The sequence below is a fragment of the Moesziomyces antarcticus genome (genome assembly GCF_000747765.1).
Source record: "Moesziomyces antarcticus DNA, scaffold: scaffold_v10003, strain JCM 10317, whole genome shotgun sequence".
Classification (NCBI taxonomy): Eukaryota; Fungi; Basidiomycota; class Ustilaginomycetes; order Ustilaginales; family Ustilaginaceae; genus Moesziomyces; species Moesziomyces antarcticus.
This window is the reverse complement of record NW_014639007.1, coordinates 1,119,467-1,133,832: the sequence shown is the minus strand read 5'-3', so window position 1 is coordinate 1,133,832 and position 14,366 is coordinate 1,119,467. Positions and strand designations below refer to the sequence as shown.

At 60.3% G+C, this 14,366-nt stretch overlaps 7 protein-coding genes across 7 annotated transcripts; 4 read left to right on the top strand and 3 right to left on the bottom strand.

Annotated features, from left to right (window-relative positions):
* Positions 1-1,060: 1,060 nt before the first annotated feature.
* Positions 1,061-3,028, top strand: PAN0_003d1920 (alkaline phosphatase; the record flags this gene model as incomplete). Its single annotated transcript, XM_014802876.1, has 1 exon — positions 1,061-3,028. The coding sequence occupies one exon, from the start codon at positions 1,061-1,063 to the stop codon at positions 3,026-3,028; it is 1,968 nt and encodes a 655-aa protein (XP_014658362.1).
* An 84-nt stretch (positions 3,029-3,112) lies between these two features.
* PAN0_003c1919 (phenazine biosynthesis protein PhzF family) lies at positions 3,113-4,051 on the bottom strand (the record flags this gene model as incomplete). The annotated part of the gene is made up of 1 exon (XM_014802875.1): positions 3,113-4,051. The coding sequence occupies one exon, from the start codon at positions 4,049-4,051 to the stop codon at positions 3,113-3,115; it is 939 nt and encodes a 312-aa protein (XP_014658361.1).
* A 919-nt stretch (positions 4,052-4,970) lies between these two features.
* Positions 4,971-6,317, top strand: PAN0_003d1918 (epocide hydrolase domain-containing protein; the record flags this gene model as incomplete). The annotated part of the gene is made up of 1 exon (XM_014802874.1): positions 4,971-6,317. One exon carries the CDS (start codon positions 4,971-4,973, stop codon positions 6,315-6,317), a length of 1,347 nt encoding a protein of 448 aa, XP_014658360.1.
* An 86-nt stretch (positions 6,318-6,403) lies between these two features.
* Positions 6,404-7,564, bottom strand: PAN0_003c1917 (homoserine acetyltransferase family protein; the record flags this gene model as incomplete). The annotated part of the gene is made up of 1 exon (XM_014802873.1): positions 6,404-7,564. One exon carries the CDS (start codon positions 7,562-7,564, stop codon positions 6,404-6,406), a length of 1,161 nt encoding a protein of 386 aa, XP_014658359.1.
* A 2,049-nt stretch (positions 7,565-9,613) lies between these two features.
* On the top strand, positions 9,614-10,383 carry PAN0_003d1916 (uncharacterized protein; the record flags this gene model as incomplete). The annotated part of the gene is made up of 2 exons (XM_014802872.1): positions 9,614-9,705; positions 9,783-10,383. 2 exons carry the CDS (start codon positions 9,614-9,616, stop codon positions 10,381-10,383), a joined length of 693 nt encoding a protein of 230 aa, XP_014658358.1.
* A 354-nt stretch (positions 10,384-10,737) lies between these two features.
* Positions 10,738-11,301, bottom strand: PAN0_003c1915 (sterol-binding protein; the record flags this gene model as incomplete). The annotated part of the gene is made up of 1 exon (XM_014802871.1): positions 10,738-11,301. The coding sequence occupies one exon, from the start codon at positions 11,299-11,301 to the stop codon at positions 10,738-10,740; it is 564 nt and encodes a 187-aa protein (XP_014658357.1).
* Positions 11,302-12,301: 1,000 nt separating this feature from the next.
* On the top strand, positions 12,302-14,290 carry PAN0_003d1914 (nuclear protein; the record flags this gene model as incomplete). Its single annotated transcript, XM_014802870.1, has 1 exon — positions 12,302-14,290. The coding sequence occupies one exon, from the start codon at positions 12,302-12,304 to the stop codon at positions 14,288-14,290; it is 1,989 nt and encodes a 662-aa protein (XP_014658356.1).
* Positions 14,291-14,366: the final 76 nt, after the last annotated feature.

The window sequence follows — 14,366 nt, the reverse complement described above, 5'->3', positions numbered from 1 at the left end:
TCCACTCATGATGATCTCGTGCAGCTGTGCTATACGGAAGGGGTTGAGCCGTTGCTGTACCTTCGCATGCATGAAGTGAAAGGGGCGTGCGAATGGTCGGACCCTAGCGATCATCAAAGCGAGCGCACGTTCCTAGCGGCTCGTCTGCACCGGATCGGATGGCATGCTCAGCATACTGCTGTCGTCTGGAAGATGACGATGGCGTGAGCCGTCTTCACCGACCGACGGATCGAAAAGAAGAACGCACAGACGCAGCACTACGCACACCTGTCCACGTTCTCGCCTCGCTTAGGCTCGAAGGGGTTTCTTTTGGCGACCACTGGTGAGAATTGTAGATAAAAAAAGAAATTAAAAAAAAGCGTCTTGAAAGAATGCCCGTGAGAGGCAGAGAAGGCAGGGAAAGTTCCTCTCCACCCTGCGGTTCTTGACTGGCCGTAGGTATGGCTGCAGCAGCGCATTGCACTCTCGACGGCTGTCCGTCTGCGCACGAATCAGAAGCAGCGCGTTGCAACGGCGCAGATCTCCCCCACCTTCCTGCTTTGCAGGCTCCGGGCCCCGAAACGCCAAGCCCAGCCAAGCGCTGTCGATGGATGCCACGCCTGTCGACGAGTACACGTTCGCCCGCACTACGCAACGGTCAGATCCGCGCGTCGGGCCGGTCGCTGCCCTGCGTGGCTTCGGCTGTCTCTCCGTCGAGGCACCAGGCGAGGAACAAGTGGATAGCCGGCCAATTTTAAGAGATGCTCCCAATGAGTTTCTTGCAGGCTCGCTAACTATCTTCTTGTCTGAGAAGACTTGCAACCGAGCCCAACGTGGTCTAGCTTGGATGGCCCTCCGTGTCTCCCTCCGGTGCCACTGAATGAGGGTGTCTGCCCGTGGAACTACCCGCCTAAGCGGCTCGCACGCCCTGCCCTTCAATGGTCGGGCGTGCGAAGAGCCGGGTCTTCCGTGGCACAGACCAGATTTTGCACTGTTCATATCGGCATATATAAAAAGGCTGTGGTACCTGCTCCGATCCTGACGTTCACTGACCAGCACCCGCACCTCAGCAAATTCGACCATGAAGAACGTTGTCGCCCCCTTCGCGGCGCTCGTCACCGCGCTCAGCGTGTCGGTGTCGGCGCTCGCCCCGCTCGAGCGCAACCTGGCCTACCGCTCGCCCTCGCTCTCGCTGAGCAACGGCGACGGACTCGGCCACGACATCGAGCACATTGGCGCCCAGATCCGCAAGCGTGCCTACGACGACTACGTCACCTCGAAGGTCGAGGGCAAGGCCAGAAGGAACAACGCAAAGGGCAAGACCGAAGCCGACTTCCTCGTCGAAAAGTACGATGGCGACTACGGCTCCGACGGCCGCGACGCGTACAAGGGCAAGGTCAGCTTCACCTACGGCGTGGCTGCAGGTGACCCGTACCCGGACTCGGCCATCCTCTGGACGCACCCCGTGCCCGAGGATGCCAACACCACCCTCCCTGTCTGCCTGCGCTACCAGACCTCGCGCAGCGAGAGCGACTGGTCCAAGGCCAACCTGGTCGACGACAGCTACGCCTGGACCACCAGCGAGGTCGACTACTCTTTCAAGGTCGAGACGTCTGGTCTGCAGCCCAAGACGCAGTACTACTACCGCTTCTTCTCGTGCCACGACGATTCGGTCGTCTCGCCCGTCGGCAGCTTCAAGTCCATCCCGGAGTACAACGACGAGGAGGTCGACTCGCTCAAGCTCGCCGTCTTCTCGTGCTCCAACCTGCCCTTTGGCTACTTCAACGCCTACCGTGCGGCTGCCGCCCGCAAGAACGCCGACTACTTTGTCCACGTCGGCGACTACATCTACGAGGCTCGTGGTGACGGTCAGAAGGTGGCTGGCGAGAACACGTACGGTGATGGCCGGGCGCTCAACCGTGTCCCTGAGCCTGATCACGAGATTGTGACCCTCGAAGACTACCGTCTGCGTTACGGCTCGTACCGCAAGGATAAGGACCTGCAGGCCCTCCACGGCAGTGTGGCCTTCTTTGGCATCTGGGACGACCACGAGGTTGCCGACAACTCGTACAACCACGGCACCGCCGACGGTAACAACACCGACACCGGTGCGGTTCGCGGCGTGCGCTTCACCGAGCGCAAGCTCGCTGCAGTCAAGGCATACTACGAGTGGATGCCCATCCGTCAGGTCGACACCACCGACTCGCTGCGCATCTGGCGCAGCTTCCGCTACGGCAAGCTCGCCGACCTCTTCCTGCTGGACACGCGCAACTTTGACCGCGACCTCACCGATGTCTACTGGAACACGGATGCCGTGGCTGCGATCAGCAACGACACCGACCGCTCGCTCATGGGCGGCAAGCAGGAGCAGTGGCTCTACTCGGGCCTCGTCAACTCGGAGAGCCGCGGTGCCACCTGGAAGATCGTTGCGCAGCAGATCATCGTCAACTGGCAAAACTACGGCACGCCGTCGTTCATATACAACTACGACGCCTGGCAGGGATACCGTGCCAATCGTCGTCGCTTCTTCGACACGATTGTCAACAACAACGTCGATAACACCGTCATCCTTGCTGGCGACTCGCACGCCAACTGGGTGTACGACACCGTGCCCGAGGACCGTCTCAACACCACCGCCTACGACCCCACCACGGGCGAAGGCTCGATCGCCGTCGAATTTGCCGGCACCGCTGTCTCGTCGCCCTCTTCGTACGGTGCCAACCTGACGCAGGAGAAGTACCTCAAGCGCGCGCAGGACCTCGTCACCGTCAACCGCAACCTTCAGTGGGCCGAGGGTGGCACGCGCGGCTACTTTGAGATCGAGTTCAGCAAGGACGAGTGCAACGCCCAGTTCTACGGCTACGTCAACAACACCAACCCCAACGCCCCGGAACAGCTCATCGCACAGTTCAACGTCAAGAAGGGCGCCAACAAGCTCACGCGCCCCATCAACTACGGCATCACGCCCAGCTCCGGCGCGCTCCAGTCGCAGGCCGTCGACTACACCAAGCAGAAGTGGAACGGCACCGCTTTCGTCGCCCAGAACTAGACTCCCACCTGCCGCAGATGTACCTAGATTAAACATACACAGAGTGCACAGGAGATTCGAGATCGAGATTGTACGTTCAGCAGCCTAGATGTGAACTTGTCCGTCAATGCAGACGGTACACGAGCCGCCGATCCAGATCTCAGACTTGTCGCTGGATGGTGTGCGATTGATCTTGACGCTGATCCTGCCCTTGCGACCGATGGCGGTGCCTTGCGAGTTGACGTATTCTGTCGCCGGACTGTCTCCTGTCGCTTCGAGCCACTTTGCAAAGCCGGCATTGAGCGAGCCCGTCACGGGGTCTTCGCCGATGTCGGCAAACACAAAAGCTCGCACCTCGTTCGCCAGCTTCTCCCCGTCCGCATTGACTCCATCAGGGTAAGGGCCAATGAAGCCAAAGAAGAGGTCGCGGACCGAGGCCACATCGCACCCCGGATTGGTTGGGTTGATGTCGAGCACGTGCTGGGCTGAAGGAAGCTTGATGCCGATCCAGTGCGGGCCATTGTCGATGTGCTGTGCGTCAAGAATGTCCGCTGGGTCGAGGCACAGTGCGCGGGTGATGCGCTCCACCGTTGCTGCATCGACCGGCTCGTATCGCACAAACTCCGGCGCGAGGAAGCGCACCTCGCTCGCATCAGGAGACACCTGCAGCGGCACCATCCCAATAGCGCACTCCTGCACGAGCTTGCCTCCACGAGATTTCAGCAGTGACGAGCAGCGCTCATCGCCTAGGTGGCGGAGGAAAGAGTAGCAGCTGCCCAGCGTCGGGTGGCCAGCAAAGGGAAGCTCCTCCACGGGCGTGAAGATCTTGAGCCGGTAGTCCGCCTCTGCGCCCCGAGAAGGAGGCAGCAGGAACGTGGTCTCGGAGAGGTTCGTCCATCGCGCGAAACGCTGCATCTGTTCCTGCGATGGCAGGGGGAGAGAAGTGTCGAGACAGTTGACCACGGCGACTGGGTTGCCGAAGTAGGCCGTGTCGGTGAACACGTCCACCTGGTGGAACGGGTATGCGGTGGGTTTCGACGACATGGCTACGGTCGATTGGTGGAGCTAGTCAAATGTTGTAGGGTGTCGAAATAAGGATGGTAGAGGTCGAGTGCGCTGGTGAGGGCCGGCTCGAAGTAGTTAAGAAGGTCGTCTGGGCTCGAGTCACAGAAGCCCGTGCGAAAGCAAGTTGCCGTGAACAGGGTCCAGTTGGTCGCTTCGGCTATAACGCTTTTACCCTCAGCATTGCCGGACACGCCTAGAATCACTTGCTCACACGAGGAAAGGTCAAAGGAAAGCCTCGCTCATTGTAGCTCGGGACGGAGTCCATCGTGCAAGAGCACTGACAGCCCAAGCTCGACCTTTGGTTGGAATGTCGGTCTTGATTGTCCTTCAACGGCAGCCGACTGAAATCTGCGGTAAGCCAGGAAGGGTTGAAGCGAGGGTTGGATCGTGTTAGGCCGAGGGACGGACGTGGTAGCGACCCTTCAACACCATTGCTGTTCGTACGGCTCCCTGCCACCTGTACAGCGCTGCCATTGTCCATGCTGGACGACTTGCGGTTGGTCGCTGGCGCCTGCGACTTGCGGCAATTTTTTTGGATGGTGGGAGCCGCATCGTTCTTATTGGGCGGTTACCCAGAGCGACTTGATGGAGACGCGTGAAAAGCGGCTGACAGCAACGACAGGAAGAAAAAGAGGTCAGCGGCGCTTAGAACCGTCGACGGTAACCAGAGCCGCAAAGGGTCTGTTGGCCGGTGGAACCCGTTTGGGAGCTCGACCTGCTGCAAGAGGGCGTCCCGGGAACCGGTTCAGCTGCGCCCCGTGCATCCGAACATTTTTTCGAGCCGACCGCACGGCCCTCACCATCCAACGCTGTCGTTGAAGGTGGTACAAAGGACATCCCTCCCTCACTTCCTTCTTCTGTACAACATCATCCGCGTCTCTCGTTCGTGTCACCGATAATGTCGTCCGCCATTCCGCCCATCACTACGCCCAAGCCATTCGAGATCGTCTACACCGACGATGAGGTCGCCGACCTGCGCAGCCGACTGCGTAACACGCGCCTCCCCACGGCTCCCTACCTTCCCGAGGACGACCGCCAGCCGATGAAGCTGACCTACAAGCCGGATCTTCCGCTCGTCAAGCAGCTTGTGGACAAGTGGGCCAAGTTCGACTTTGTCAAGTTCCAGAAGCATCTCAACAGCTTCCCGCACTTCACCACCTCGGTCGACTGGTGCACGCAGCTCCACTTTGTGCACAAGCGCTCGTCGCGCCCGGACGCCATCCCCATCATGCTCATCCACGGTTGGCCCGGAAGCTGGTTCGAGTTCGCGCATGTGATCGACGAGCTCGTCAACCCAGCGGACAAGGATGCGCCCGCATTCCATGTGGTCGTTCCCTCGCTCCCGGGTTTCATGTACTCCACCGCGCCCCCGAACAAGAAGCTCGGAGAGGTGCGCAGCTACACGCGCATCCTGGATGCTCTTATGCGCGGACTGGGCTACGACAAGTATGCATCGCAGGGTGGTGATTGGGGCAGCCCGCACGCGCGTGCACTGGGTGTCTTCCACTCGCACAAGGACGGCACTGGCTGCCGAGCAGTGCACCTCAACTTCTGCCCCGTCGCCGCCAAGGGACTGAGCAAGTTCATGCTCAACTCGCTCCCGGCCAAGGTGACGCTCGGCGTTGCCAAGCTGATTTACGGACAGGAGTATCTCGTGATGGCAGCCAAGGGCATGTACTTTGAGCAGAACCGCGCGTACTACGATGTGCAACGCACGCGTCCTGCACAGCTGCTCTATGGTCTTGTCGACTCGCCCGTCGGCCTGCTTGGATGGCTCGGCAACATCTACGACACGCTGAGCGAGCGAGCGCCCGACCACCCGCGCCTCAACATGGACGCATGCCTGGAAATCGCCACACTCTTCTGGTTCACCTCGTCCATCGGAACGTCGTTCATCCCCTACACGGTCAACCTCTTCCTGCCCGAGATCCACGGAAGCGCAGAGTACAAGCTGCCCGTACCGCTCGCCTACTCAGACTTCCCACAGGAGCTCGTCAACACACCCAAGTTCGTCGTGGATGCCACGACGACGTCGGGCAAGACGCGATGGATCGCCAAGTCGCCCATCGGAGGCCACTTTGCCGCGCACGAGGAACCGACGATCTTTGTGAGCCATCTGCGAAACGCCTTTTCGCGCGGCGGCAAGTGGAAAGGCCACGAGGAGGACGGAATCCAGTCGGCCCAGATCGCAGGCGGCTTGTGGGACGAGGTGCGAGACCAGGAAGCGCGCGCGTCCAAGATCTAGACTCCAGCACCACATTGCTAGCTCGCACGTCTTCATGTCTGGACGGAAAGGAATGCATTGGATCTAATGACAGTACGGACATGTGATCAGTCGAGGATGCCTTGTTTTTGGAAGAAGGCGTAGATCTTGTCGTCGAGCCACTTGACGTCGTCCTTGGAGTCGCCCGGTCCACCTGCCCAGTGGCCCCAAATGGTGGGGATGATTTCAAGCGCAGCGGTGTCGCCCATGATGCGGGCCTCCTCTTCCGAATCCTCGGGCGGGAAGTACAAGTCGGTCTTTGCTGGCACGATCATTGTCGGGCACTGGATTGCCTTCAGAGCCCTGTGGAATGCCTGATCATCATCGTCTGTCACTGCTCCACCATCACCGCGTGTGCCCAGCCGGCCGCCCTTGCTCTGAGGTACATCGCGCTTGCTTGCACCCGCATACTTTGGCTGTGCGCCGATATCCCCATGCTGCCAGGTGTAGATCATGTAGAGCAGATTGTTGGCGTCTTTGGACGTGGCCCACGCATGCCAGAAGTTGTTGAGCACGTTGGAGGCTCCATCGAGCCCAAAATGTTTCTTGAACATGTCCTCGCGGTAGAAAGCCTGGCTGAACCCCCAACCGGCATAGATGGTTCCGAAAGCCTTGAGACCTTCAAGCGGCGGGTCGTCAGGGCTGTATTCGCCACCGTTGAACTTGGGATCGAGGCGGAGTGTTTGTTTGAGCGACTCGAGAAAGACCCAATTGTGAATCGCGGTGCGTGCCGATCCACAGAAGGGCACAGCTGCACGCACCGAGTCGGGGAACTGCGACGCCCATTGGAATGTCTGTCCTGCTCCCATGGACCAGCCAATAACCACGACCTTGCCCTGCACGCCAAGGTGCTCGTATACCAGCTTGTGCTGAGCACGTACATTGTCGTAGAACGTCGCACGTGGTAGCGCAGCTCCGAGAGGATGGTTCGAGGGGGAACTCGACTCGCCGTTGCCAAAGAGCGCCGGGACAATGATGAAGAAGCGGGATGGATCCAGCGAGCGCGTCTCGGGCTGAGAGCCAGGAAGGGCGATCAGCCACTCGTTGCCGTCGGTAATGGTGCCCGAGTACCAGGTCGGATAGACGATGGCTTGCTTGCTCGCGTCGCCGTAAGTGCGGTAGGCGATATGGGCGTTTGGGATCACTTCGCCCGATAGCAACTCAAAGTCACCCAAGCTGAAGAGCTTGACATTGGGATCCTTGGGCGTGTATCCGGCGCTGTTCGACATGTTGAGCGTCTGGTGGTTTGTGCTTCTTCAGACGGGACCAGGGATGAGAGCAAGGCGAGATGGAGGCTGCGATGGCAAATGCATTGCCGCTGAACTACGGCCTCGTCTTGAGCCGACTCGTTCAAAGGCAAATGGCTGCAGCCGCATAGCATAAGCTCGCCCGGAGCGAGGCTGGGAGGGCGGCGCCTGCCTGTCACATGTCCATAGCAGCCCGAGCTTGCGGTGGGGAGGCATGGTTGGGCCGTGCACGAAGCCAGATGCCCCGCTTCCAAATTGGCGTCTCTTGTGGAGGGTCACCATCAAAAATCTATCGCCGATCTGACTTGCCCGACATGGGCTTGATCGGGGCTTGCTCGCTGCCATGATGACCGCTGCCGCAACACATTGACGGAACAGGCATGTTGCTTGCCGTGTTGGTTCCGATGCGCATTGATGCAGCGCAGATCATGCGCGGCGTCTACGCTTGGCACGGCCTGTGCTTGGCTGGGCGTCGCATTCAATGCCCCGCCGACCGGGACGGAAGAGGAGCGTGGTGCCAAGCACCTTTTGGTGCATGAAGCCGGCTGGGCTCCGACTTGTGCTGCGTCAACATTGCGGCGATCAAGACATTGTCGCATGACGCCACCTGCGAGCCGTACGCCGCTACTGCATCACCGGGGCGGGAGAAGTTGCGGGCGGATGAGCACATTCGGCTCGGCATGCATGGATCGAGCCACGGCGACTACTGTAAGTGCGTGTTGACCACTCCGAGGTAACTCGTGGCCCCCATTGTCTTGGCTGCATACCGTACAGCGTTTGGCTAGCGAGGTGCTCAGCATCCGAGACGAATGCTAGGGTAGGGCTGCATGACACGGCGATTCAACCGACGACGAAGCTCTTGTTCTTTGGAATGCGGACCGACACGAGCTTTCAGGACAGCTGTGCGACGAGATCTGACATGCTGATCAACAACAAAAACTAAAGCCAGGCGAGATCTTGGCACAGCCCTCGTGCTGGGCAAGCCAACAGCAGCAGCCAACGGCCGGCAGCATGGACTGCATGGCGGTGCCGAGCCAAGTGAGCGGGCGAAGAAAGAAGCCTGCGAAAATGTTCTTCTGCAATCGAGGCGCGTGCCGCAACGCGCGATGAGGTTGGTTTCAGCTGGCGCAGCAGCGACCCGAGCTGCATGCCTCGCTGGCAATCCACCGAGCCTAGCCGAAACCGAAGAAAAAAAAAACACGCATGAAGCTAGCCATCTGGGCCCTAAATTCAAATTGAGCCCTTTTGTCTTCTGCTGCTTCCTGTTGCGCTGGCGGTCTTGCTCTCGACGCGTCTCGCACGCGACCAAGTGTCACTCTGGCCCGACCGAGCTTGTCAGAAGTTGCTACAAAGGGGCTGGGCGATCAGCATCGCAGGAGGGAAGACCAACGTCATGCCGCAAAGTGAATGCCGTGGGTGCAGATCGTTGCAAATGAGGTGCAGAAGGATCCAAGTGAGGAGCCTCATACGAGGATAACTTAGCGTCCGTTCCGAGCGTCGCGCTGCAGTGCGCTGCAGCAATCTGCAGCCCACCTGCAAGACAATGGGGGGCGAGTTCTGTTGCCCGAGCGAGCGGCTCGATCTTGGCCGCGGTGTCAAGAGGGCGACACACGCTCGGTTCCTGACGCTGCCCGGAGCTTTGGGGTCAGAGCGAGCTGTCGGAGGCCCAATCGCCAGCTCGTCGTCGGCCGCGCCGAGCGGCTCGTGTCGACTCGGCGTGCTCTGCTCATTCATGCAGCTGCCTCGCCTGCTTCGGCGCAAAGTTGCTCAAACCACGGCAGCCTCTCCTCTGCCTGAGACCGACACTGCGACTGCAACCTCCTCAACAGCTGCCAGCTCTCCTCTGCACCGCTCATAGTCGCGTAACTTCCGCTCCGCTCCTCTTCTCTTCACCTTTCCACATCCACTCCCACCTACCACTCCTCCATAGACCCCTTTCGTTGACCGCAGGCTTCGGAAAACGCATCCACTCTCATTTCTTTCTTGCCTTCCCTCCATACCCGCTCTCGACACTCTCGTTGCTCATTCACAATGGTCGCTACCAAGGTCGCAACTCTCGCCGTGCTCGTGCTCGCCGCAGCCGATGCCGCCGTCTCCACCATCGTCATCACCAAGCCCGTCGCGTGAGTCCAGAGCTCTTGGCACAGTGCATAAACGCCCACACCTGTATGCTGACCCCATGTCCAATCTCTTCGCACAGCTCCACCACTGGTCACGGCGGCAAGCGCCTGAGTGTCGAGTGGAACGACGACGGCAAGTCGCCCTCGCGCCGCGACTGGGGCCGTGTCAACATTTACCTCGCCACCGGCTCGCGCGACGTGCAGTACAAGCTGCAGACGCTCGACACCAACGTCTCGTACGACCAGGGCGAGGCCAGATACTCGATCGACGCCAACGCCGGCCCCAACGGCGGCTACTACTTCCTCCGCTTCGAGGGCACCAACACCAGCGCTGCCGGCGGCATCCCGCCCATGGCCTTCTCCGCCCGCTTCACCCTCGACCAGATGTCCGGCAACTTCAACTCCACCGTCATGTCGCAGGTCTCGGGCGCCGCCGGCACCGGTCAGCTCACCGCTGCCGCCGCCTCCGCCTCGGCCACCGCATCTTCGGCCCCCTCGTTCTTCTCCTTCACCTCGACCAAGAGCGCCGCTCCCACCTCCTCTACAGGGTCCTCGGCCGCTTCCGCACAGGCCACCAGCATCAAGTCGTCCTCGGCGGCTGCACCCAACGCCAACAACAAGCTCGCCGGCTTCGCCAGCGCGCTCGTCGGCCTTGCTGCTGTCGGTGCCGCGTTCCTCTAGACGTCCTCTCCTCTTTTGTACACGCGGCTCCGAGTCGCTCTGGTAGCGCCTCGCAAGCCGGATTCCGCATGCCCGCTGCATCTTGTCGCCCTCGCATCCCACGGCTCTACAGTGCGTCTCTTCCATCCGCCCCTTCGTCCTTCGTTTGTAGGCGCGCTCGCTCTCCCCCACTGCTGGGAAGAGGCTGCTCCTTCTTGCACACTCTTTGTCTATTTTTCGTTCGTTTGTACATAATGCTCTTGGAAGACATCACACTCGTTTGCAGCTCGCTTCCTACACCGCGTCTCTGTGATAGTCAAAGGCGAAACTGAATTAAATCAAGCGACACAGAGAACGAGGGCTAAGAAGGGCAAGCTAGAGCTTTGCGACGCGCGACATTTTCTTGACCTCGTTCATGAGCACGGTCTGCATGCGGAGGCCGAGCATGATGTTGCCCTTGACCTTGACTTTTCCCTTCATGAACGCCGCCTGCGGGCTCATCTGGCCGAGGGCGATGCGGATCATGTCGCGGTCGTTGATGGTGAGGATGCAGTCCGGTTTGGGTTTGGCAGGACCGGGGCCGCGGATGATGGTGCCTTCGCGACGCATGTCTACGTAGAACTGGATCACCTCGTTGCCCGCACCCGACTCTGGAGCGGGTCGCACGTTGAACTGGAACGTGCCGTTGACCGCCTTCTTGGCCTGCTGCATGTTCATCATGTCCAGTCCGGCCGTGATGCCCTCTTCGTCCTCCGAGTGCAGAAGCGCCCAGTACACCACGCAGAACAGCTTCGACACTTCCACCCCGGCAACCTTGAGCTCCGTCGGGTCCACTTGCTGATCGCGCGGCTTGGACGGATCCGAAAAGTCAATGTCGTCCGCCTGCTCCAACATGATGTTGAACAGGTTCGACTCGTCGGCGCCCTCGTCCTTGCCCATGGTGTCGATTCTGCGGTAGGTGGTTGACTGTTATGGTTGAGGATGGAGGATGTCCTGGGGTTCTCGAATGGCTTTGGCGATGCTGTGCCGCCCAGTGTGCCTGTGGGAAAGAGATTGAACTCGGCGAGGAGTGGTGCGATTTATATGCTTGACTGTCCAGGGCAATGTTGGTGTCCCGTGTCGATTGACTCAGTAGCGCGCACTGTGGAGAAGGCAGCGACTTTCACGCTTGGTCGTCGCAAAGGGTCTATGGAACAAGATGAGGTGTGGAGGAAAGCTGCAGCAGAGGCTACGTCTCGAGCATGTGTGGGGTAACACAAGCTGCGAGGCTGCCGAAACACGCGAGATAGAAAGAAGCGCCGCTCGCTCGCCAAATGGACCTCAACAGATCTCACTCGGCAACTGTGAAAGTGCATGTGTACACGCCACCAGTCCTATCGGAACGCTTGACACCGAGCCATGCAGGGAGCTCTGAACACCTGTGGGGTAAACCCCGACCGTTGACACGACATGGGCGCCGTCTCGGCTGATGTTTCGGATGCTGGGCATGGTGGAGGAGGAGCCCAAAAAAAGTGTCTGTGCCCTGGCCGCGACTGCGGAATGTGGGGAAGCGCCTGACCTTCAAGGCGATAGCGAGCACCACCTCCCGATTGCCGCCTCCAAACCACACACTCGAGTGGCAGCCTTCGCTTCCGAAGTCCTTTTTCACAACTCTCTGCATCGGCCTCCTCGGCGCCCGCGCCGCTCGGTTTGGGCGTGTTAGACCGTGGTGGATGAGATACGCACGAGAAAATCAGCGCCGTGCGAAGAATGCCGCCCAGCCTAAAAATTTGAGGTCGGTGCGCTAAACCCTCCGAAACTCCACTTCGAGAAGAAGAAGCGGCCAGCTGCAAGTCTGGGTCAACCGTGCTCGCTTTGCAACCCCATCTTGACTCCCGACCTGCACGTCCAGAGCATACCGACTTTCCGAGCTCAAAACGGCAGGCACACACTTTCCATCATGGCCGCAACAACCGGCGTCGCCTCGGCGTTCTCGCCCAACCTCCTGGACGACACCACAGTCAAGCAGTACAACCAAGATTACGAGGCTAGCGCTCCGTACAAGCACGCCGTCATCCCTGCGCTGATCGACGAGGAGCTGCTCAAGGCTACCCGAAAAGAGATCATCGACGAGCTGCGCTTTGCCGAGAAGGAGACCGACATCTACAAGGTCAACCAGACCGGCGACCTTGCCAACCTGGATGGCTTGCCGGAGGAGGAAGCGGGTCGCCTGCAGTCGTTGCTGCGCGTCCGCAACGCCATCTACTCGGCTGAGTTCAGGTCGTGGCTCCAGGGCGTCACCGGCTGCGGTCCGCTCAGTGCCAAGAAGAAGGACATGAGCATCAACGACTACCGCCAGGGCTGCCACCTTCTCAACCACGACGACGTCATCTCGACACGCCGTGTTTCCTACATCCTCTATCTCCCAGACCCTGACCAGCCATGGCAGCCAGAGTGGGGAGGCGCCCTCGAGCTCTACCCGGTCAAGACCAAGGGTACTCCCGACGACGTCCCCAGCAAGATCGTCCCGCCACGCTGGAACCAGTTCACCTTCTTCACCGTCCAGCCCGGCCACTCGTTCCACTCGGTCGAGGAGGTGGTGCACCCGTCGCAGTCGCGACTCAGCATCTCTGGATGGTTCCACCGTCCGCAGGAGGGCGAGGAAGGCTTCACCACCGAAGACGAAAAGAAGGAGGCCGAGGTGGAGAAGGAGATGAGCAGCCTCGAGAGCCTGTCTGCCAAGGAGAACGCAAAGCGCTTCGAGGAGTACCCAGAGTCGTTTGCGCCACCACTGCCAGGGTCGCCGCTGTCGCAGGCCGAGAAGAAGTTCCTCATCCAGTTCCTCAACCCGGCGTATCTCGTTGACAAGACGCAGGAGCAGCTGTTTGAGCAGTTTGGCGACGACTCACATGTCCTGCTTTCGGACATCCTTCGCAAAGAGATCGCGCAGCCGATCGAGAAGGCGTTGCGCTCGGCGGACGCACGCGATGGATTCCAGTGGTGGACCTCGGGCAAGGGCGAGGAGTCGACACGTATTCAGGCGCACGGCGTTGGCACCGACCGCGCTGCCGAGGCTGATGCAGAGGCGAAGCGATGGTCCATCGCCGGTCCCCCCCACAAGCAGCGCTACGCAGTCCTCGCAGACCAGGCAACTCCTGCCAAGGCGTCCGACATCGCATCGCAGCAGGCGCAGGTGCCCAACCCACTCCCCACGGATGCGAGCGAGCTGCTCCGCCTGCTCAGCACCGTGCTCTTCCCTTCGGACGCCTTCCGCCACTTCCTCGCCAACATCTCGCAGCTCGTCCCGCTCGGCGCTCGACCTGTGGAGGCACGTCGATTCCGCCCTGGCCTCGACTACACGCTCGCACGCAGCGATCCCGAGGCCGTGCTCGATGTGACGCTCAACCTCACACCGGACGTCGTCAAGCCGTCGCTCGACGAAGAGCGCAAGGCCGGCCCGCGCGGTCTGGCGGGCAAAGCCAAGAAGCCCAAGACCGCGCCCGCCTCGGCAGCGGCAAATGGCCTGCTGTCCAAAAAGGAGGCCAAGGATCTCCAGGCGAGGTGGGAGAGCGGCGACATTGGCGGCTGGGAGTGCTACATGGCACCGCACGAGGGCGAGGAGGACCCCGCAGTGTACCAGAGCGGCAACAGCGGCAAGAAGAAGGAAGCCGACAATGACGAGGAGATGAAGGATGCGGGCGAGGACGAGGAGGAGGAGATCGTCGAGATGATCGAGGACGACGGCGAGGAAGACGAAGACTTTGACGGCGTGCTGCTCAACCTCACACCAAGCTTCAACACTCTCAGTGTGGTGTTGCGCGACGAGGGCGTGATGCGCTTCGTCAAGTACCTCGCTGCGTCCGCGGGCGGATCGCGTTGGGACGTTATTGGCGAGTTTGAGATCGGCGCCATCGAGGAGGAGGAGGAGGAAGAGGACGCAGAGGCTTAAGACGACGATTGTCGCTGCTCACTTCTTCACTTGTGTGGTCGCATAATACATTTGCAGTTGTTCATACCCGTTCTAT